Source organism: Andrena cerasifolii, chromosome 5, assembly GCF_050908995.1.
Source record: "Andrena cerasifolii isolate SP2316 chromosome 5, iyAndCera1_principal, whole genome shotgun sequence".
NCBI lineage: Eukaryota > Metazoa > Arthropoda > Insecta > Hymenoptera > Andrenidae > Andrena > Andrena cerasifolii.
The window spans coordinates 14,662,339-14,686,016 of record NC_135122.1 but is presented as its reverse complement, the minus strand read 5'-3'; the positions used below and the strand labels follow the sequence as shown (position 1 = coordinate 14,686,016).

The 23,678-nt window shown below is 40.5% G+C and overlaps 2 protein-coding genes across 3 annotated transcripts; one reads left to right on the top strand and one right to left on the bottom strand.

Annotated features, from left to right (window-relative positions):
- Positions 1 to 7,155: 7,155 nt before the first annotated feature.
- Positions 7,156 to 16,742, bottom strand: Lgr3 (Leucine-rich repeat-containing G protein-coupled receptor 3). Of its 2 annotated transcripts, XM_076813114.1 has the most exons (22): positions 16,259 to 16,742; positions 15,397 to 15,450; positions 14,252 to 14,368; positions 14,077 to 14,154; positions 13,882 to 13,987; positions 13,671 to 13,742; positions 13,517 to 13,588; positions 13,154 to 13,297; positions 12,143 to 12,211; positions 12,002 to 12,073; positions 11,832 to 11,903; positions 11,670 to 11,741; positions 11,319 to 11,390; positions 11,141 to 11,212; positions 10,856 to 10,926; positions 9,985 to 10,146; positions 9,720 to 9,865; positions 9,140 to 9,290; positions 8,414 to 8,543; positions 8,118 to 8,308; positions 7,854 to 8,012; positions 7,156 to 7,592 (listed from the first exon to the last, which is right to left on the bottom strand). In XM_076813114.1, the coding sequence occupies exons 1-22, from the start codon at positions 16,488 to 16,490 to the stop codon at positions 7,453 to 7,455; spliced, it is 2,454 nt and encodes an 817-aa protein (XP_076669229.1). In that variant the 5' UTR covers positions 16,491 to 16,742; the 3' UTR covers positions 7,156 to 7,452. The 2 variants fall into 2 exon arrangements, with proteins under 2 accessions (XP_076669229.1, XP_076669230.1); XM_076813115.1 differs by lacking the exon at positions 15,397 to 15,450 and having other exon boundaries at positions 7,157 to 7,592; positions 16,259 to 16,741.
- Positions 16,743 to 18,330: 1,588 nt separating this feature from the next.
- Positions 18,331 to 23,453, top strand: LOC143369320 (odorant receptor 82a). Its single transcript, XM_076813116.1, has 6 exons — positions 18,331 to 19,007; positions 20,873 to 21,158; positions 22,244 to 22,343; positions 22,574 to 22,684; positions 23,062 to 23,217; positions 23,317 to 23,453. Exons 1-6 carry the CDS (start codon positions 18,527 to 18,529, stop codon positions 23,365 to 23,367), a joined length of 1,185 nt encoding a protein of 394 aa, XP_076669231.1. The 5' UTR covers positions 18,331 to 18,526; the 3' UTR covers positions 23,368 to 23,453.
- Positions 23,454 to 23,678: the final 225 nt, after the last annotated feature.

The following is a 23,678-nucleotide window of genomic DNA, read 5'->3' as shown; positions in this document are numbered from 1 at the left end:
TGTAAACAAAGTTCCTTTAAAAACACATTTTCAGAAGAAAATGAGTTTAGGTTAGTAACACAAAGTACAAAGTTACAAAGTACAAATTATTAACATTAAGCTTGTATTAGTGAAATATATTTAAAAAAAAAAATAGTTTAAATAGTTTAAAAGTTCTAATAAAGTTGATTTTATAATTATATCCTTCATTAAAACACGTATTTTATTTCTGCTCACTTTACCCCATATATGGGGTAAAGTGGTCGATTTGGCATTTTCTTTTCAAGTTGAATTTTAATATACTTTAAGTTTATTTTAAGTATTGATATTCGTCATTTGTCAATAGTAATGTTCAAATTATATTATGAATCTATTTTCACACATTTTTATCGAAAGGGAAAAATTCTATTCGACTTCAAACATTTTTCGTTCCACTTTGCCCCGGTCTCCCCTACTGGTCGACGAATCCTTGATTGCAAGGGACGAGTAATCGCGAAGGACGCGTCCTGCGCTCTTCAATTTTGTGTAACTCGAATGAAACAAGTAAATTTTCACATTTAATTCCTCGCAGAGCAGACAATAATTTAACCGTGTAATTCTTCAATTATTGTTGCTAGTGTACAAGCGACGGTTCAAATGATTTTCGCGACCAGCACGGGAATACGGCTAATAAAAAGAGCGAGCAGAAGGCAGAGGTGGGACGCGGGATTTTTCTAGAAATTTAGCGGTACGTTGACCGTGGCGGTTGTCGCGGCTCGCGCGCCTCGACTTCCGCATTGCGGGCGAATTTTTCGAAACTCTGGGAATCCTTAAAGTTCCTTAACGAGATGATGACTCCTCGAATCGTACGGTTACGATCTCGTATAAATCTGCGCCCGTACGAGTGGGACACGTTAATTAAGCACGCGCCTTTCCTAGTTCACCGTGGAAGCTTATGCAAATCGATCTCGAGCGGCACGAGATATCGTATGCCCGCGCGCAAAGATAAAATCGCCGCGCCTTTCTCCCCGCGCCAGCGTAAAGAAAAATCATCGGCTCGTTTCCACGGGGGCGAGACGGAGGGGGGGGGGGGAGAGAATTATCAATACAGCGTTAATTAAGCGTTTTGCACTGATTTGCTGCGCCGTGTGCACGCACGAAAATTGGCCGCCTCGCCGTGATACCCGCGGGACAAACTTAACCCGTGAATATAGAACCGTTGGACGGTGGTGAAGTGAACGACTCGGAGCAGTTGCCGAAGCTTTTCAATGCGAGCGAACCGTTGCAGTTGGATAATCTTAGCAATTCCGGATCGAACTGTCCTTGCATCGGCTGAGTGGAAAAATGGCGAAGGATTGAACGTAAAGTGTGCATACGTATATTGTCGCGCAGTTGTGACAATGACGAAGCTGTAGGAATTTAGATATTACACTCTGTCACTGTATTCGGCGAGACTCTCTAACAATAGACGTTAGACGCTACTTAGGCTCTGGAGTCTGGAGGTGGTGTGGAGGACCTGGCCTCGGATTCATGGAAAATTTGCAATGATCTCGTTAGATTGTAGGCTTTGTGTAGCTATACTCTCTAAAAGTTCGCTAAAGGGTGAGTACAATGTGTGTACATTAGCTAGGGGTTGTCCTTAAATTATGTAAGGCTTTTTTGTGGGGGAGGGGGGCGCAGATTTCATACGTTTTTTTACAAAGGGGGGATAGGGAGTCAGGCAGGGTGTTACGTAATATTTTGTAACCTAATTTTCAATATGAGTAGCCTAAAAAACAATGTTTCGTCGCACGCGCGAAACCGAGTTAAATGAATTATATAAATCTTTTAAAAAAAATTAATAACTGTAAAGTGCGATATAAAAAATATTACGTTAGGATGGGGGAGGAGCAGGATGCGATATAAGATCTTATGAATTCGTATACTGGGGGATGGAGGAGGTAAGAAAATGGCAAAATGACCCTGACGTAATTTAAGGGTGGCGCCTGTTACGCGATCTATATTTTTTTTAAACAATTTAACCACACTTGCTGGAAGGAAGCTGTCTCACTTCCACATCATTCCCATCTTCTTCTATTCTCCTCTGTTGAAGATGATTGGATTGTATGATTACTATTCGCGGAAAGTAAACATTCGCAATTAGTTGCCCTAATATCGAATGCTCGTCCTGCTCCCAATTGCAAAGTTCTTATTCCTCGTTTACTTACTCTCGTTGCGAGTAATTACGCGATTATCCTTGCAGATATATTTGCTTCGAAGATGTAACGAAGGTGTCGAAATGCTCTTGCAACGTGATGTCTATGTAGCAAGAAATTCTGCTCCAATCACCCTAAGTTTGTATCAAGTACAAACTTACTGCTTCTCGGAATACATGGGATTAAAAAGTATGCGCGTGTAGAGGCATGCTTATAGTGAAAGGGAATCAGATGATCGCGGACGAGAAACGCAAAAAATTGCGGCAATCGTTTCTTTATGTTACTGGTTAATTAACTCGTTGCCAGGTAGTCATCTCAAAATACCTGCTAGATGGAAGTTACCAACATCCTAAAATTTATATCACGCGCATACATGTGTATATAAATGTTACTTTCGCTAATGAGAAACCTGACGTGTATCTTCCTGTAGAATATACAACGCGGAAAGATTTCGTGTCGAAAGTATTATCGTACGTAATGCGAAATACTAAGTAGTGGTGTAATGCAGTACGAATATAAATTTAATAAAATCAACATTTCCACTGGAATAAACAACAGTTATTTACATTAACGATATTATATCAAGGCTTATTAGCGGGAAACGATTATGTAGTGCAGCGTAATGTGAATCTTAAATAAAAAGCAAGACGATACTCTCAAATCTAACATATATGTTACAATATTTTTTACTCGTCTCGGGGGCGGATGTTTGTATACATTACGTAGGTTGCAGCCGGGGGGGGGGGGGAGGGGGGCAAATTTTGGGAAGCGGAAAATTTTGGGGAGCGACAATTTTTTAAGAGCGATAAAATTTTGGGAGCGATTAATTTTGGGGGCGACAAATTTTGGGGAGTGATAAATGTGGGAAGCGTCAATTTTTGGGGAGCGATAAATGTGGGAAGTGTCAAATTTTGGGAGGCGTCAACTTTTGGGAAGCGGAAAATTTTGGGAAGCGGAAAATTTTGGGAAGCGGAAAATTTTGGGGAGCGGCAAATTTTGGAGAGCGACAATTTTTTGAGTGCGATAAAATTTTGGGAGCGATAAATTTTGGGGGCGACAAATTTTAGGGAGCGATAAATGTGGGAAGCGTCAAATTTTGGGGAGCGATAAATGTGGGAAGCGCCAAATTTTGAGGAGTGGCAAATTTTGGGAAGCGCCAAATTTTGTGTAACAGCAAATGTTAAGAACACAGAGGTTCGAGACAACTTGAAAAACGATTCCCTTTTTTTCACGTAGCAAATTAGCAATGTCTCAGCTGTGACTTGTCATAATGAATTAATTTTGAAATTTTCTCGACTCGTTCAAATTAAAATATTTGTTGATATTTCGCGGAAAGGGCGGCAGATGTTTGTTAGCCTAGGGGCGCCAAATCTCCAAATCTACCCCTGATTGTTCTCGCATTACTTTGAAAATTACACACAGCTGTTTCCACCGAATGAAAACCAATTGGAATTCCTGTTTCGTAAGTGACAATTATTTCAAAGCACAGTGTCTCCTTACTCGATTCACCTCTCAATTCCGCTACCCTCGCGTTTTGTAGCCGTTGGGGAAAAATTGTTGCCGCATGCAGATTCCGGCCGTGTACTCTGGCGCTGCGCAGCCGAAAAAAAGGCAAAGCACGATAAAGACTTCTTACAATTACGATGCCCGTAGCCGCGCGAGGCAAAGGTAGACGCATTTTTGCATGCGCGTTAGAAAGGAATTAATTTGCAAGATAATGAGCGTGCCGATGTAGCTAGCACGCGTTCCGTGTATGCCGAGGGCGCATTATCGATTCGAAAAGCGAACAACACGCACGAAAACGCGTTTCTATGAATCATCTCATCCGTATTCAGCGGCGCGATCCTTCGCGATTCGACCCTGAAGGAGCCACCTACGACCGTGTACAAATCGCGCGCCCGAGACCGAGGATTAGTCGCGATTGCATCGAAACCGCCTTTATTTATTTTTTGGCATGCTGTTCGAACGTGTACGCCATGCCCGGACAAGTGCCAATTTCTTTGTTTTTTTCATTTCTGTACGCTGTCGAATCGATGATTACCGTCACCATTCATCCGTGGGTAGAATACCGAGTTCCTGTTTCAAGCTTTCACGGAGCAACAATTTGATTTTCTATCTCTTAAAATTCTGTTATACAAAAATAACTGAAACACTAAATACTCGAAGAATCATTCGAATCTCCTATTAAAGATTTCGCTATATCCATAAAAAGTTCCAAACGCCACTACTGGCATTTTTGAAGCTCTGAGGAGAGTGGAGAAATTTTCGATCTGAGTTAAAAAGCGAAGCATATTCAATTAAATGCGAGGAGTACAATTAAAAATTGAGTAACATGCCCGAGGAAGAAAGGTTGTATTGCGAATTCCAGTACACTGTCACCGTAATTGCGCAAAGTCTCCCTTCTTCATCGAAGGAGGCGAATAAACGAGAGGAATGAGAAGTACAGCGGGCACGGTCGCGTAACTTACTTTTCCATCGGAGAAAACGATTTCACTCGTTGTTCCAATGGAATCATTGAATCGTCCCACGGACTCGGATATACCGTGCACTTCGCGGCTATTTCTCAACGTGATGGCCGAGCGTGCATCCTTTATTTTCCCAGGTACATGCACCGACGTACCCACCTACTGTGGATCAAGGACGACGGAGTGCGCATTCACCTGCATGCTTAGCCGCGATTTTAAAGCATCGCCGAGATTTTGCACGTCGGGGTAACGAATTTTTATTGATCGGCCGGCGGCCTCGGCGCTTTCGCGTGACGCAATCTGGCTCCCCACTGTAACGGCTCGATTATTATTAACTGAGATTAAAAACGTGCCATTAAGAAAGAAGTTGCTGAGCATGTAACTCCTTCGAAACGGAGTTTTTGGTCACGGGAGAAGGAATCTCGTGTTTATTAACGTTTTACTGATTTCTCTGAAATTTTCTTAATTCTGTGGTGTCTTTAGTTTAAAATTCAGTTTAAAACGAAGAGATATTATGTGCCAGTGATTATGAAAGTGGTCAGAAGTAAGTAATAAAAACCCCAAAATTGAGATATCTTGTTTTCTGTTATACTGATTTATATTTCAATGTTGCGAAAGAATTGTTGCAAAATAGCCGTTGAGTAAGCAATAATATGACAGTCTCACGTTCATTTCAATAGTGGTGTAAGTCATCCTGTAAGTATATTGGGAGAAAGGATATAATTATATAATATTTTTGTATTATGTACATTGAAAAGCTTAAAAAACTCATTTTCGTACAAGTTGCTCATAAAATTTTACAATGATAGATAAGTTTGACAGTAGAAGAGCATATATGCTGTGAAACATTTTGTTCCATAATGGAAAGAAAATTTTTAAAACCTCGAAACAAGAAATACACGACTTACACCAGTTGCATAATCACCGGCACATGTAAGAGTTTTAGCTAGTAGTAAAGTAAAAGTAAAGTAGAAAATCGGAGTATTTTGGAGGAAAGAAAGTGGAATCTACGATCCATAACGTGGATCATAATCGACGAATTGAATTTTGCTGGAGGACAAAGTGTTGTCGACAGAAGACGGAAGAAAAATCAGTCCGAAAAGGCGAACTGTCTTGCAGGAAGTATCGAGGCCCCTTAACGGGACCCTCCCATTGGCCATCTACCATAAATTATACATTATATCGTGTAAGAGCCGGCCCACGTGGCGGCGAATCGTAGAGTGCAATGATGCGTTCTTCTTTTGGCCGGCATAATAATTTATGATCCGCCGTGACGCGGTCGAATATCGATTCTCGTTCAAGAAAACATTTAATTACAGTATGGGATTACCATTTTAATATGTGCCGCAATATTTCTCGAGTACTCCTCAGTGTTTACACAAGTCTCGGTCTCATTTTTCAATGCGACAACCACCTACGGCAAGATTGAGAAAACTCAATTAAAACACCGAGATGACTATTCCAATAATCATTTAAACTTCTGCTACGATACTTTGAAATATATATTCGATGTCACTGAATACATCTTACGTTGTATTGCTAACTTCATTTAGAAGTTTTCAGTATGTCTCTGCTTCCCATATAAAATATCAAATAATCAAGAGACGCGTGTCAGTGGGGAGTACTTTCCCTCTCAAAATATAATGGCCAATTGTGTGTCGAAGACGGTTCTCGAGTTCCCATGCTGCGATACTCTGAACATTAAAAGAAGATACAAAAAGACCAGGGGCCTTCGATACCGAGAATCATTTTCACCTTTCGGCTCCAATTCATTAAGCCTCTTCAGACGAGGCTCTTAACGTCCCAAGCCTTCGATTTAATTAGGCATTCGGGAGTTGGTAGTGAAATACGACAGGCATTATATACGTTGGTCGAACATCGAAAATGAGCAGGGCACAGCACGGCCGTACACGCGCGTGACAAAAAGCGAGCCGGTTATTCTTCGTTGCACAATCAAGAAAATCGTGCAGCTGACCCGAAGGGCTCGCCGATAACGGTGCAGCATCGCGGCGAGCACGATTTGCCGGTAGATCGGAATGGATGCGATAAATTTTTCGAACGCGTACGTAGCCTTCGTTAGGAGTAATTTATGTACGGTTTAGACAACGACACCTGCGTAGGAGTGCAGAGCGCTGGCGTGTCTTCGGGCCTGCACGGTGGAAACTTTTGCACGACGGATGCCTGTAGTAAAATCGCCAGCGAATTCTGCGAGAACGATCGAGCGAAATTTTTTTTTACGCACGATAACTGACAAGAATTGGTCGCAAATGGGGTAAACTTGGATTAACTTGCAGACGCTGATACTGTGAAGTTGTCGTGATGACGACTCTACTGATGCAGCTTTAGTATTTTAAGGAAGATGATACTATGTTCACTTGGGACCTAATTTTACTAATTCGACTGCTTTATATGTAAAAATTGTCCTGTAAAGTTTGTGCACGAGATAGTAGGGCATATGTGACACGTATTTATTTTTTAAGAAGAAACTAGAATTTTTTAAAGAAATTCATCTGAGAACTAATTTTTTTTTTAACTACGATGGAGCCAATTTTCTTGTTAACACAGTTATCAAAGTAGCAGTTTTCTCGTACACTTTTTGTTTAAGAGATAGACACAGTTTAACGGTTGAACACTTGTATATTTGTTCATCACAGAACTCGTCTATTTATTTTGGTACGTTGCTACAACAATATTTGATAAAACAGTTTTTCTTTTATCAACGAGTATCTCAACGACGGTTAATAGGTGTAACCAAATTGACGTGTATATTGCAAAAAAGTAGCTGCCTTCTTGAATTTCTGAGTAGCAAAAGGTCTGACTATATAATACAAAACTTACAAAATATGATCGCGCTTTCCGGGATTGGTTTTACCATTATTAAATCCAATCAGCGGTGGTATTTTTTTATCGCAGTTAGTTCTGCTTGACGGTGAGAACTTGACATTTTTGTTGCTTGTTGTGGATAGTTGGGAATCTGAAACAAACGATAGTGAGAAACAAATCGAAACTCGTCGATTCTGCCTCGTAAACGTAGACAGTTTAAAGTTAGCCTTTCACTTCTTCTTTTGGAATTCGTCGCGCAATGTAGACTCGATTTAATTATTAAATTTTCTTCTAACTTTCGAGACACTATTTGATCCTCAGTTAACACGTTTAAGGATTTTTTTAATAACAGCAATTTCGCATTAACGCGAAACTGGAATGTACAGTAGTATAGCCGAGAATAAGTACGAACCATCAGTGGAAGATTTTCGCGTCACGTAGTTACGCACTTTTCCAAACCACCCGTCGCTTAGCCTCTCTCGGAATTTCGGAGTGGTGAATGTGTACAGCAATGGATTAACCGCGCTGTTCACGGGAAGAATGAACACTACCACCCAGGCATGAAGATCCGCTAAGAAAAGCACTGGTATCACGTGGAAGTAACGAATTCGTTTCCAAAGACTCGCAAACAAATTATCAGTTTATTAGGCAAATATTTCGAATAAAGGCTGATCACCTGGGATGGGATACTTCATCATAGCCTTGATTTTGAGAATGATAATCGGTGCCCAGCAAGCAGCATCCGTTAACACGATCAAGAAAAATCTCATGGCGAATTCAGAATCTCCAACGGACAACGAACAAGCGTGCCTCGTTTTCCAAATGCTCGCAAACATCCCCGCGTAAACGTAACCAATTGTTATTAATCTGTAATACGAACGATCCTGGAGATTACAAACTTTCTAGATCCTCGTTGTGAAAAAGGAAAATTACACTTTATTCCCTTTTCTTCGTACCGATGCTATTTCTTACCCTGTGAGATTCAATCCCAAGAAAATGAAGGCACTATATTCCCATCCAACTAAATACGGATCGTCGATATGCAAAGGGAAGCACATCCCGTTGACGCCGTAAAATCTCGTGCTGCTTCGCCAGTGGATAACTTTCAAAGAGTTTACAATTATTTCAAGAATTCTGCTGTGCCCTTCGTTATTCTCGTATACTACTTTCAAGACTCTACATCTGAATATTCAATTTTATTTTTACCAAAATACCTATCCTTTTCTTTAATGTAACACCGCCGCAGGCAATTACATTCCAAAAAATAGCAATCCAAATTATCTAAAGAATCGAAGATTCGAATCTCTAAAGCCAATGCTGTAGACCAGGGCTGCGACGAATATTCGAGTAATGTAAGCATTTGAATATTCAAATACCAGTGAAATCGAATTTGAGACTGGAACACTCGACTATTCGGCGTGATAATTCGTAATTTAAGATTTGTCGAATTATTAGAATAATTACAGTTCTACTGTACACTGTATCTAATTTCAAATCACCTCGTTGACTTTCGAATAGTCGAGGAGTAAACGTCGCGACAATTAATTGATTCGCAAAGCGAGAAAATAAGAGAAGCTTGCCGAGCTCGTATTACGTTATCATAGCCAGCGGGTTAACAAGCAGCTTGACATCTTGACAGGTTATTAGATATTATCAAGGATCCTACACCGTGAACGAGCAAGAGCCATTAAGACGAACCTGGCACGAGGGCGAGGGTAATTCCGATGATCCAAATGATGATCATCGACGCAGATGCCGTCTGTGGTGTCATGGTACGGTGACCTTTCAGTGGTGCCACGATTAGCATATATCGTTCCACAGACATGAACGACAGGATCAATACTGAAACCTTGACAGATCGATTACTATTTCAATACGTTAACCCTGCACCATTCGACCTCTCCAGACACAGCCCATAGGCATTGTTTCAATCTAATCTGTATTACATGTTAAAAAAAAAATAATGTCTGCATTTAACTAACACCAGGGCCAACTCTCTTATATCACGTTGCCAAATCGAGGAAACACTTGGAACGCGCCATCAGAGTTTATGGAACTTTACAGACGTTACGGACGTATTTTTTTTCATATTTTAAAGTATTCTGATAGTATATCATAAGTTTTACAAGTGAAGTGTGATATTCTAATTCATGATATTGATATATTCGTTGGTATCGCATTTTACTTTCACCTCTCTGCATTTAGAGGACTTCTCGAATGAATTGAGGGTAATATTAAATGTAACATGGTAATGTGCGGAGTGTTAAACGAAGCATACCTCCAAGGATGTCATCGCCAAAACTCCTACAATGGTGCACGCCCAGGAGGACATCCAGGTACCGGCGACTTGATTGTAATTGCCGCGAAATATCATATCCGCCAGGGCGATTACGAACAGATAGATTCCCATCAGCATATCGGATACTGCAAAAGGATTATACGAATCCCATACCACACCCACGTTATCCAATGATTTATGACCGGCGATATCAGACTCGGATATGGTCTACCAATTGTGGTCGTACTTCGAACTTGCAACCAACCTGCCAGGTTTCTGATGATGATAGTTAACACCCGATTCTCGTCCTTGGCCGTGAGTCTTCCCCAAAGAACAAGCACGTTACCCATACAGGTGACACACGATATTACCCATACTGCTGTCCGCAGCAGAATCTTGTCGAGTAAGTGAGACAACGACGAGACACCTGAGCAGAAAATTCATGGGGATTATCACTCATCTATCAGTGAACATCGTGTTTCTTTTAACAGGGTTCTTTGAATTTTAATTTTGAGAATGATGTCGTCGGTTAAATTGTTTGGCAACTCATTATGGGTGCTACTAGAATTTTACTGTTGGATGCAGGGCTAAAACGCATAATTAGATTGCTCAATTCTTTTCTAGATGTGCTCTCTAAATTTCATTGCTGTATCTTTCAAATTGACAGAGAGATGGTAGATTTGGTGAATCGATGTTGACCAACTGACCCTTACTCGTATCTAAGTAACTATTTTTCTGTGATTATTTTTATGACTATATTTTTTCAACATTCTATATTTGTTTTAAATATTATGCAAATATTAAGTAAGTGAGAAAAAAATAATGTTAACCACATTTTTTTCTGTATTTCTCCATTTTATGCAAGAAGGGTCTGAGAGGGCTATAATTAATTAATTTCACTGATTAATTTATTACATAATTCCGATATTATAGAGAGTTTTACAACAACTTCACTTTTCTGGAAACTGACTTTTGGCACCGAGGCCCTTTTTGCATCTTACAGTACAATTTATGAATACTATACGGGCAGATGTAAAAAAGTCTGATAACTGAAATAGAAATCTAGATTAATTGGACGTTGTAAACGAAGGATGTTGTGTCCGAAATTCCCTAAATAAAGTGCACTGGTGTCTTACCATCGCTGGAAGGCCGACACCATTTCACTTTCGGCGCGTAGGTCGCGCAGTAGTGAAATTTCTTGAAATATCTGCAAACACACGTTTGGCAATCACCAGAGGGGATGTAGTTGCTCGATCGAAGCCCAGCGGAACATATCGCGCAACAAAAGTAAACACTAGAGCTCCAATTATCTGGTATTCAAATATTTATAACAGCCCTAGTAAATAAACACACTCGCGAGAGCCGCGAGAGAACAACAGTGAAAGAATCGCGTCTGACCAATCGCGACTGGATCTACTTACACGTTCTCCAGCTGCAGGAACACGTCAAACGCGTTCTTCTCTAGGGTCTCCAAGCTTATGCCCTCCAAGTCCCTAGAATCGTCACAATTACTACAGAAGCTACGTTTCCACCCGACTGCGCAATTACAAGCAATAAAAGAAACGAGGAGTCGCTAATGGTAGATTGGCTGGAACTCACAGAGAATGAAGTCTCACCAACGGACTCAACACCGCCACCGGTAAATTGTAAAGCTGATTGTAGCCCAAAGCTCTGCAATTCGTGGCGACTGTTAACGTGTGTAATAAATAAAAAGCACATCGGATTCGTTTAATTCCCGCCAACGCGAACCGTCGCGGCTGTCACGTTTTCGTACGTGCTGCCGGGATAAATAAAAGTTTTAACGCGCACGGCATACGTGACGTTCCTCTCGTTTGCGTTTCTAACGGCGTGTCCGACGGTAAATATCGGGTAAATACGCGGCAAGCACGCGCGCACCATAAGACGTGTAACGTTACAATTTATGTGGATACCGGTGCCTCGTATACTTACAGCCTGGTCAGATTTTTCAATGGCTGGAACACATTCAGCGGGACGCTCGTTATTTCGTTGAACGCCAGATTGCTGAAAATGAAGATTCACTTCGTACCACATCGTGATAAACGGCGGGCGTAATTCTCATGCGAGGCATTCGCGAGTTTTCCATCAACTCACAGTTCCTCGAGCTGCTCCAAATTCTGAAACGTATCCGCCCCGATGGTTCTTATCTTGTTCTTCTGCATGCTCCTGGATGATCGTTCAATATCATTTGCCGATTCGTTGCCGCTCAAGGGAATCGTTTGAGCTCTTTTTTTTTGTCTCAACATTTCTACATACGTACGTACAATAATGTTAACGCCGGGCAACTAACGAACAGAGTGTCTGGTATGGACTCGAAATTGTTTTCGTCCAGTAGGCTGGAAATTTCGTTTGAATCGGTAAAATAGTCCGTTGGGACTTGAGACTGCTGCGGGATGTGGACTTACATCTCGTGTAGGGCTGGTAGTTGCGGTAGTTTCAGTGTTTTCGATGTCAAATTGTTCTCTCTTAAGTCTCTACAACGGTGTAATGTGTTTTAGACACTTCTCAGTGACACTGACAAGTATTTATCATGATCGAATTAGTAAACATTGTTAGACACGATACTTATGGAATTAGCAGAGGTTTTACTTTTTATTTTTCTCTCCTTGATAAGTAATGCGAGAAGGTATTCTTAAGGGGACTAGGCAGTCGAAAAATCGATTTTTTATTGCACTTTCCGAAAGTACTATCTTTCCTTAATAAAATGCCGCTTGGTTTATATTAAAATTCGCAAAATTGTTGATTTGGCAGCTGAAAAGGTGAAGCTTATAGAACCTTCAAACGCGTTTTTCTTGAATCTTTCTTTCTCTTGGTTTTCGGCTAGTTGCGAAGGAACGGCGGTTCAGATCGACTTGAAGAAATGACGGGATGTGTAAAACATGTGCCATTTCGCGCGAAACCTCTGATAAGGTCAGTAAAAATTTGCCATTTTCGTCAAAAAATTAAAAAGTCACGGATTTTTAGTAGCGCACAAACACGACCGATTTTTTCTTAATAATTCTGTTTTAATTTTAGTTTTCATTGGTTCGGCGCGAAACTACAGATGTTGCAAACAAGAATCGCATCTTGAAATTGGATTACGGCACTGCACGACCAATATTACCTGAAAACCACCGAAGAATGTTAAAATGTTTACCAGTCAGCACCGCCATTTTTAAAGCACATGTATATTTAGTACCAACTACTTTCAATCTCTATGATAATAATAAACATTGGGTAAAAGGATACGCCTGGATTTGCTTTCATTTTTTTTACAAATGCATTACAAAGACCGTGTTCTTTTTTTTTCACAGAAAGCGACTGCCTAGTCCCCTTAAGCGAGCGAAGGATATCACGAGATACGTACCTACGTACTTTGAAAGTTATCGGAGTCTGATATTAAATTGCATTTCAAGTTCTGTGGTTGAATGACTTACATGAAACTCAAAGTGCTGCTTCCCTCTAAGTCTGACAAATCCGCCACGGTGATTCTGTTCTTGTTTACCTTCAGGGACTCCAAATTAATTAAGCCGGTAAAGTGGCCCGGTAGCAACTTACTAATCGTATTATTATCCAACGAACTACGCACAAATTACGCATTTGTTACATAAAAGGATATACTGCTTCTAAGCCCGCAGCGTTCACATTTCTTAGCACGTAGCCTATACACCTATGAATTGTTTCGAAAGATCGAATTGAATCTTTAAGCTTTTAATCTCACAAAGGCGAAGCACTTAGAAAAATATCGAATTACTTTCACGCGAATCGTTTAAAGAGAATCCTGCGACGGTAATACTCACAGCCAAAATAGCATCGTCAAATTTGCGAAAGCGCCCGCTTCTATTTCACGTATGCCAGTGCCATCGAGATATCTATAAACAACAGTTTTCCTCCGTTCTGCGCAAAATTTATGACCAGGAATTGCATAATACCATCGACGTGCTAGAAACTTACAATAGACGTATTTCTGAATAACTTGCGAAAGCATCCGCTGGCACGCGTTCAATCGAACTGTCGTACAGACCTCTAGAAAATTGTTAAAGTTTCACTTTTCAATTTAGCCGAACGACAGGAGCGGGGAGTATTTTGAAATCGAGTAGCTGAGAGAATGCGATGAAAAATTATATTATAAAAAATTCGATTCTTAAGTATTCGGGCTTCGTACATAGACATCGTTTGGGAAGACAAATTTTGCGGTATTTCAGAATATCCTTGGCAAGTAGCGAGGCACTTGAGGTTGTACACACATCTAACAGGAGTGTCAGTGTCATCTGGAAAAAGAAAAATTCCGAGTTCCTGTGTCGTATTTTGCGGTTTAACGTTACTGCCCGTTTTCCGAGCACAATAAATTGTGGATTACTGCAAACGAATTTCCTTAAGGCTTCCTTCACGGACTCTCTGTTAATGCCGAACCAGTCGAACACCCCGTGAAGATCGGCTGTATACAAAACAATTTTCCATTGCGAATCAGTGTTTTATTTGACGCACCTAGAGATTGAATATTGAAACTATGGTATTAGAGAGTGTTAACATACCAAAGCAATCACTTTCGTCATCGCCGTAAGGACATTGCACATCCTGGTTGCACCAGTCCCTTTGGGGTAAACACATGGTAGTATTCTTACAGGGGAATGTTCCCACGGGGCAGGTGTCTGCAATTAGGAAAATGGGATTTGTGGAGAATTCGCGATTTCCCCTGCTCCGTAGTTGCTACAGACTGCATTGCTGAATTTGCAATCGTCGTATATCATCAATGAATACACGACGATGAATGCACCATTTCTAGCTGTTAGTTAGAAGAATGAGCGTTCATTAAGGCGATAGTAAAGACACTTGTTAAGATATAAATTATGTAATTTTCTCCTTTTCCCAATTGGTCTATTACTTCCTTCCTTCCTCGTGTCCATAAAAATATTCGTTTGGAAGACGTTCTCAGACAAACAAATGTAATGAGGTGAAATATAGAGGAAGTGGTCGAACTTTGGACTAGTACTTGTATTACAGGATTTTTTGTCGCACCTGTCGAAGTTTTTTACGATGTGACACTTTAATCTATGTGTTAAATATGGTTGCCTGATGATATGGAGTTAAGGTAAGCTGAGGAGCAATGTTAGTTTCAAATTCTATATTTAAAATGAAAGTAAAAATATCCATTTTTGAAAGTGTGGTCTAAGTACGGGCTACTATTAAAATAATCTAAAAGAAAAGTGAGAACTGCATTTTTTCAGATTGAAGTATTTTAAAACACGTCCGCAATGCTAACAAAAATAAATTTAGATAATGAGGGCGTATTTACAGTCGTCACGGATGTATACGTCCCTTTCAACATCTACGCAGGCATTGTGTGCCCACATATAACACTGAAAACATTTCACCAAAAGTTCCCCCACTGTGTCTTCAGAGAAAAGTCCTTCGCGAAACATGCAACTCGCACCCTCGTCATCTCGGTGCTCCCCCTGATGGAATTCAACATCGCTGAAATCGTCTTCAGGTTTGTAGCCCGTATTTAAATCATTTGCTGATGGACGCTTAAGGCCACGAATATAATTACTACGCGATGATATCCATTACAAAAAATTATGTTAAAACAAGCTTACAATGTCAATGACATAGTGCTCACAGCAAATTAAGTATTAGTTCAAGAGGTTATTGTTAAAAAAAATAAATAAAACACACATACCTGTTAAATTTTTGAGTTCTAAGAAGATTTGATAGATCGTTCTTTCAAGAGAGTCTGCAACACAACACGTTAACCAAAAAAAATGTAAGCCATTATCTATTTCCCACAGCTGCTTTTTCTTCTCAGTCGTACCTACTTTTACACCTTTTCCGATAGAGCGAAACACGCACTATGACCCAATACTCACCCAGCCCATATGTAGACCCTAGCCTATATTTGCCCCACTTCCTCTACGAGAAATTTACCATCAATTTTGGAAATAAATTCTAACGTTAAAAAATTGTTGACGAAACTTTAGAACCGCTTGAGGTCCGAAATCTACTTCAGAATTGCAAGCAGCTATCGAAGATGCATTATTGAATTGTATTATTCGTGTCGTACGAATTTGAATGATTGGCAACATACACGCGCGCTTGAAAAGAAGCACACGTACATATTATCATAATCCAATACTTTAAAGTCCTGTACGTGCCGATGCGATGCGTAAAAAGTAATTCGTTAAAAAGGAACTCTTGCTGTCTTCAGTAATTTTAGAATGAATAATTCAATCAACACGTAAAGGTAGCTAAAAATTAAAGGCGAAAGCACGTTCAGCAAAATTAAAAGATTCTTCGTAGCGTGTTTTATCAGAAGAAGAAACTGTGCTTAATCGACTCGTGGAAAATACATTAACAACATTGCCTCCCACCACCTTCTCAAAAATCAATATAAAATCCCCCATTAGCCACTTGGTACTTAAAATAACATTGAATGAAGTGCACGTATCATCGAACTTCTCCTTGAAGCAAATATTAAATACTGCAAATAAAATCATACAAAACTCCCACTGATCCATAAGAACCCCACTGATCAAGTCACATACCTTGGTTAAAGTAATACATGAGCCCCGAGAGCAAACATACGGTGGTGATCAAAGATCCACCAATTGCGCCGATGCGTTTGAATCTCATGTTAAATTGGAGATACTCGTCGGCCCGGTATGATCTTCGAAGCGATCTGGCGGCTGTAACGTCGATGGATCTTCGTGCTTTCCTTCGCACGAACAACGTTCTCCACGTGCAGTCGGTGCAACGACTGCATGACACTGGTTGCATCCGCTAGCGGGTTGCAAGCTCGGGAGGCGCGCACACGCGCTCTTCATCGTCCTCGAACAAGGATTCCTCATCTGTTTGGCGATTGGTAGTCTGGTCTGAATTACATTGATCGATTATTCTTATCTTGATGATCTCGGTGATACGAACAGACATATATGATTGGAGTGGATGTCTCGCGGTCAGGGATCGAAGACGAAGGCCGGCGTAGGTGGGAAGGACTCGCACTCGTCGAATTTCAAATGCAATATTCATAAAATGTAAGCTTCGTGTAAAGAAATTGCGAAGGCGAAAGTATCATGTAATATTCTAATATGGAGGGCTGAGAATCATAGTGGTGTAAGTCGAAATTTTTATAATTTAAGTTAATAACAGTTTTTAATCGTAAAGGCTCGAATTCTTTACTTTCATAGTGATTTAAGTTATAACTTCATTTTTAATCGGGGAATAGGAACATTTCTCGTTGGCACTAACAAGAGCAGAGGCTTTCGAAATATACTGGTGTCGGTCCAACTGATAAGGAGAGGTTTTTAGGTGTCCGCCTCCGATTGCTTTGGTTTTTGGATATGTTTTAGAGAATCGAAATTTTTATTTTGGACCGTTTGCAGGTTTAGGGAGTGAAACTACCCTTTATAGTATGAACTCATAAGAAGAGGTACAAAAGTTCCTATTGTTAGTTTAAAGAATATTATAAACTTGTGTTGAATAAAACTCGAAGTAAATTTCATTTGCGTCACAGCGTGCTCTCCACCAATGCTTATAAGTTATAAACCTTCCTAGATCATATGAAACTTCTTTCTGCACTTATTTTTAAGTATATAAATATTTATAACGATAGTATTTAGAGCCTGCAGACGTGTTCCCATAACTGCGATATATACGCAGAGTTTTTTATAACAGTAAACAAAATTGACAAAACAAATGCGAATACAAGTGCATACGTGCATAGATGTTATGGGAGGTATTTCGTTCGCAACTTGAGTGGCTCTGAATAGTGAAATTTGTTTTAAAAAATTCTGTTGCAGCCTGCACTGCATTCTTCCGTATTGGAATTTAATTATAATTAAGCGATCAACATGAATATTACGCCTATTCTAAACTTGACTGTCTCATTACTTAAATCTTCATTAAAAATCTACAGAGGATTGAAAGGTGCTTCTTAAACAAATTAATAACCACCACTCCGTAACGCATCTACAGTATAAACCAATATCGCCGCGAAACACTGTCGTTACTAATATCCGACTTGAAACTTTCATTTCCCAACAAACAAAGAGTCAGGCGTAACATAGTAGACAGTGTCTACTAGACACCCTGAGCGTCGAGTGGTCGCTGCAAGACTAAAGTTTCCGACCCGAAACCGTGGAAAAACTGATAATTGCTTCGCAACTGTCCCCGCGATTCAGCCCCAGTTGTTGCACGGTGCCTGCCTTTCGAAACTCGAGCGCAGCCCGCTAACGTATGCACAAGAGTTTGGCGGCGAAATTACGATCGCATATCGAGCAGTGAGAATTCGCGCGGATAGCGTGACTCGCTACACGCCGCGCGACGTCCGGCGACAGCAATCACAGAATATGTAATTACGCATTAATGAAGAACTACTATCGATTGGGAAATGCTCTCGCGATTCTGGACGGCGTCCAGCTCACGAATCTCTACCGAACTTTTCGCCCACGAGGGGAAGATCGTTCCGCTCAGAGTTCCAGTCGCCTATCGGCTATCGACAGGAAAAGATTCACCGTTGCTCGCTTATCTTTAACACGATACCTTGACGTGTAGTGTACATATTTTACTTTACACAACTGGCTGAAAGAGGGAACAGAAATCTGGCTGTAACATGAATCGTGTCGAAAGTTGCAGACGCGGTGCTCAACAATATTATGCTCCACGATTTATCGGAATGATAATGAAGTTATAGTCGACATGGGAAGAAATTTCACATACGTGCACCGCTGTTCTATGATTTCTCAAGACCTCTGAGAAACAAGATCCGCAATCTTTTAGATATTTAAGGAGGACACTTGGGGAATCGGAATACCATGTTCTCGGCTATGAAGAAGCCGATATCGTTGAACGTAGAACTGTTCTACGACGAGAACGTGCTGTCCTGGAGCAAACGCCTGCTCAACTTATCTGGCCTCTGGCCGGATAATCGGAACGACGTTCGATTCTTTTTCTACATTACGTACGTCGTGATATTCACCTCGCTGGAGATCGTCACGCTCTTGCAGAACGTGCACGACCTTCAGAAGACGTTGAAGAACATCACGCTATCGTTCCCAACCATCTTGATAGTGCTGAAGGCCGTGATGTTTCGGCTGAACATGCATCTCGTGTTACCTTTGCTGGCAGTGGTGAAGAGAGATGTAAAGCAGGGCTTGTACCAGTCGCGGGAGGAAAGACGGACGGTGGTGTGGTACAGCGTGGCCGCCACGTTATTTTCCACCTCGTCGGCCTTGTCTTTATTCTTCGTGCCTATGTTGTTTTACACCAAGCCAATCGTCAGCTGTCTCTTAACGAGTAAGTTCGCCGGGGCCACGCGTATCTGAGATCCCTAGCTCGAGATCAATTTCCTTTCGTTGACGAGGCGCTGACCCCAGCAGGGGTCCAGATTTTTGTATCAAATTGGTGACGAAACCGTCTTCGGATCGGGGTAGTAGAGAAATGGGCTTGGACTTTAAAGTCTGGCTATAAATTCTCCTCTAGTCCAGTGACGAGCAGCAGAGAAAATGTGCATGGTTTATTTGCTGGAGCTGCCTAAAATAAAAATATTGCACAAAACAGTGGGTGCAGGTTCTAAATTTCTAATAAATCGCTCATTTGTTATCGGATTTGCACCAAACCTGCAGCAAACGGTGTGATTTGTTTTATGTATATTACTCGCTATAACTAAAAAACTGTAAAAACTGGACTTGCACCCATCTTGCTGCAACAAATTCAGCCCATAAATTAAAATTCTTTTATTAGTGTATTTAAGTATTTAATATTGCGGCCCGCGTGGAGGAGTATTAGGTTTCCACTGTTGGCCCACCGCGGGCCAAAGGTTGCTCGTCACTGCTCTAATCCACGGTAACAGTATAAAGATTCAATAGCGTAATTATAAACACGTGGTTGTCAAACTCGAGCCTCTTGAATTATTCAGATATTCCGTTGCACTAAAGATCGTAATTCCACTTTGGTAGCCACGAAATAACATCCCCATCAGCCGAAACTGCAAAATGTAGGGACTTAATGCCGTCGCGGCGACCGGTGTTTAATTAAAACTTGAAACAACGTTGCGTGTACTCGCATCGTTGGTTCTGGGTCCGAAGAAAGTGGTAAAAGTGCTGGTTTTATTAAGCTCGCCACCATTATCGGCGCGTCACGGATGCGCGGGCGGGATAAATCACGATTTTAATGTGGAGTTTATCGCTCGGATCAAGGAAACGCATTCGATATCCGCGCATTCATATGATCGCGCTTACAGTTATTCCGCGTGCGCAGCTTTACGGTGTTTCGAGGCGACAGTTACTTCCTTCACGATCCACAAAACGGCCAGGTTTTACGAGCCTGTCACAGTTCGTCGAAGATTTCGCCCGACCACCGACGGTGTGACTCTTTTTCGGGGCCGCTTAAGCGTACCTTCCTTCGCCAGCAACGAGACTCGAATTTATATACTCGACGTGCGTCTACATTGTTTCTGCCTCTTCTCCCTCTTCTTCCGCGGAGGTGGAAATAAATAGAAAAATAAATAGTACACCGATAATTGATTGCCCCGTACTTTCCTCTTAACTAATTACCAGGAAGATGGATTAGACGAGTATAGGGGCCGATTACTTTGGGGTAGCCAATTACTGCGCCTCTAGTTTATTTTTAGCCTTACATTTATTGAATAAGGGGTGTTAAATTTTTTTATTTAAATTCAATTAATTATTTATTCGTTAAAATTGAACATATAAAACACAGAAGTTCTTAGAATACCAGAAAAATCATTTCAATTCTTTGATAACGAATTCGCGAAATACTACGGTGTTCTATTATGTTATTTTGCACTTAAAGTTTGTCCGCTGTCTGTCTCTCCTAATCTGTGTTCATAAGTTTAAACGATGATATTCAGAATTGCAGTTGATATTTTATTTTCAATCCCAACTGTAAGGAACAGTTGAGTTACTTCCTTTTCTGACTTCTCCTGGAAAGAGTGATAAAAAGTTTAACCGTTTATATTGTCCCGTCACGTCTCTAAGAAACAAAGATTTCAGTCTTTAATGAGAGATTCAGCGCGTGCCATTGAAGTTCCCAGTCCATTTCGAATTTAAACGACTGGATAAAGCACTTGAAAATAAGTTGATCGTAAGTCCTAAGATCCGCTGCACCTTCGCCCCTGACTGTTCTCCATTAATTCACAGAATTCGACAACTGTACGCTCCCTTTCGAATTACCAATGAGAGTGAATTCGGTGTACGAAGTGACAGAGATGCGTACATACGCCTTGTTCTGCGTTTACTTGATACCGACGAGCATGCTGCTGACAATCGGCGCAACTGGCGCGGACAGTCTTCTGGTGACGTTAACGTTTCATCTCTGTAGCCAGCTCTCAATCCTATCGCATCGTATCAGAAACATCGACACCGAGCCGCAAAAATATTATCCGAAAATGAGGATGCTCATTGAACGACACATTGAACTTTTGCGGTAAGACGTTTGAAACAGAAAATAACTTCTTGCTAGAGGACTGCATTGAAACTTTTGCCTACTGTGGGCACGTCTATCGACAAACACTCACATTGTATAAATAAGACGTACAGCAAACATTGACAAATAGTGACAAAAAATATATGCGCATTTAGTTTCGGTTATAATTTTAGTAAATCTGGATAAGTTTAAAAAGTAAATATACATAATAATAAATGGCTATGCTTCAAACGCTTGGTACAATTTTCTGCTACGCGCCGCATCTCTTCAACCGAAAATTCAAATTCTCTCCCGTTCCCGGCGAAGATTCCTTCAGCGATTTTAAACTTTTATGGGGCTTTGCACAGACTCCGGCCTCCAAAATCGATCATACACTGTAGTCCATCGGATTTAGATTCGGCGAGTAAGGTGGCCATTCTGCGGATGTGATAAAATCCGGGAAAATCTGGTCTTTGCACCTGAGCACATTCTTTAAACATCTTGTCAAAAACAAAGGACCCGAGATAGAAGCGTGAAGTTATGCTTATAATAAAGAATACAATATAGGCAATCCAATAAAACAATCATCTCTGAAATACGTTGCCACATTTTTCTTTTCGGACAATTTAAATCTTAGAGCATATAAGCATGGAGGAAACATGCAATGGACGAAAATGTAGACGGCGGTAGAAAGAGAAAAATATACGTGGAGGACACCCTCTTCTAACATAAAAAAAAAACGCTGTCGCCCCTGGCGCTAGAAAAAGAGAGGGTGTCCCCCATGTACATTTTTCTCTTTTTACCGCCGTCTACATTTTCGCCGATTGCATGCTTCCTCCATATTTATATGCTCTAAGATTTTAATTTTAGTGCATTTATTTTTTGTCACCCCTGTATTACTATATGTTTGCACTATTCTACTGTTCCTGGCCCTTAAAATAAGCTACGTGCTATGCCCACTAGGACTGCCCTGCACACACCGTTTCATTAAGATCTTTTTATCTGTTGATTTAATAGCAGTCTGTTTGTTTTATGCGTGTTAGAATATTTCCTATTGGTAAGAGAATACCGAAGCAACGAGATAATTATTGTCGATTCAATTATAGATTGGCGACTACCTTGGCAGAAACGTTCAGCTCTCTTATGTTCGTGCAGACGCTAGGGTTGATATTTTCCTTGTGCATCGTGGTTTTCCAATTACTTACGGTAACCTGATAAGCTCCTATGGATGTTCGATGATATTGGTTACACATGAGCAAATGCCCCGGCTTCTTCATATGGCGAAGCACTTCGTGTGTTCTCGCAGACTTTTCATTCATATTCTTCTACTTAATCAATGGGAAATGTTGTCTCGCACATTGTAATACCGATACTATCAGTGTTTCCAAAACCAGGTTCAAATATTTGAAGAGCTTAAAAATAGGATTACTTTACAGACGACCGATTCTGGGGAAGACATGAACACTATACATTTTATAATTTACTCCTGCGCCGTCATATTATTAGCGTTCTGCTACTGTTTTCTGGGGGAGTGTCTGATCAACGAGGTAATTAAATTTGTAGTACAATCAATGCACTTATTGTGTTACAAATCTACAAGAATAAAGTTTTCACACTAAACTGCGAAAAATGCTTCGAGTACTCCGCTACTGAAATATCCCAAGAGCCACGTACGAATTTTTAAGAGTTCTGAAAAACTAAAAGAAGAAAGACAGAAAACTCCAATTTTTATATAAAGAATATATGAGTAATTGAACAATTTCGAACCAATAATATTACGAGCTCATTAAATCGTAAAGATTCTGCTGTGACGTTAGTAGTAGTATTACTAGCATTCAGAAGCTGAAAAATTTATGATAACACGTACTGCAGTTGTGCTAAAAATTTAACGCTCACCAACACTGCAACTTGTGATTATTTTCAGAGCAGCGAGATGCAGATGGCTTGTTACTTCATTAACTGGTACGATTTACCAGGCGAATATGTACGGTCATTAATGTTCTGCATCCTTCGTTCTCAGAAACCATTATGCCTAACAGCGGGCAAGTTCTACGTGTTTTCGTTAGAAACATTCGGCACTGTGAGTTCTAACGTTTCAGTCTTTTAACACGACCGAGCTCTTGCACGGCATATTAAGTTACAATCTAACAAGATTTTCAACGCATCTATTTTGTTCTAGATTATGAAAGCATCGATGGCGTACCTTTCTGTTCTGAACAGTGTTATTTAAATACTTATAGTAACTCGATAAAGGCGGGGTCATTTATGATACGAATTGTTACTGATAATTAAAGACATTGTAAGAAGAGCGTTACTAAAATAATTAAGGTTTACTAAATCAGTGCATGCACTGAAATGTTACAAGTCATCTTTAGTTATTTAATGCTAGAGTTAAACGTACGATAAAATATTCACAATTCTTCTTCGATTGCAAATTCGAATGTAGGATGTCAGTATCGAACTATCACTCGTTCAATTTTTTAATATTTATTCACCATTCATCCACTAGTTCTTCTAACCGTGCCCAGCGTAATATGATAA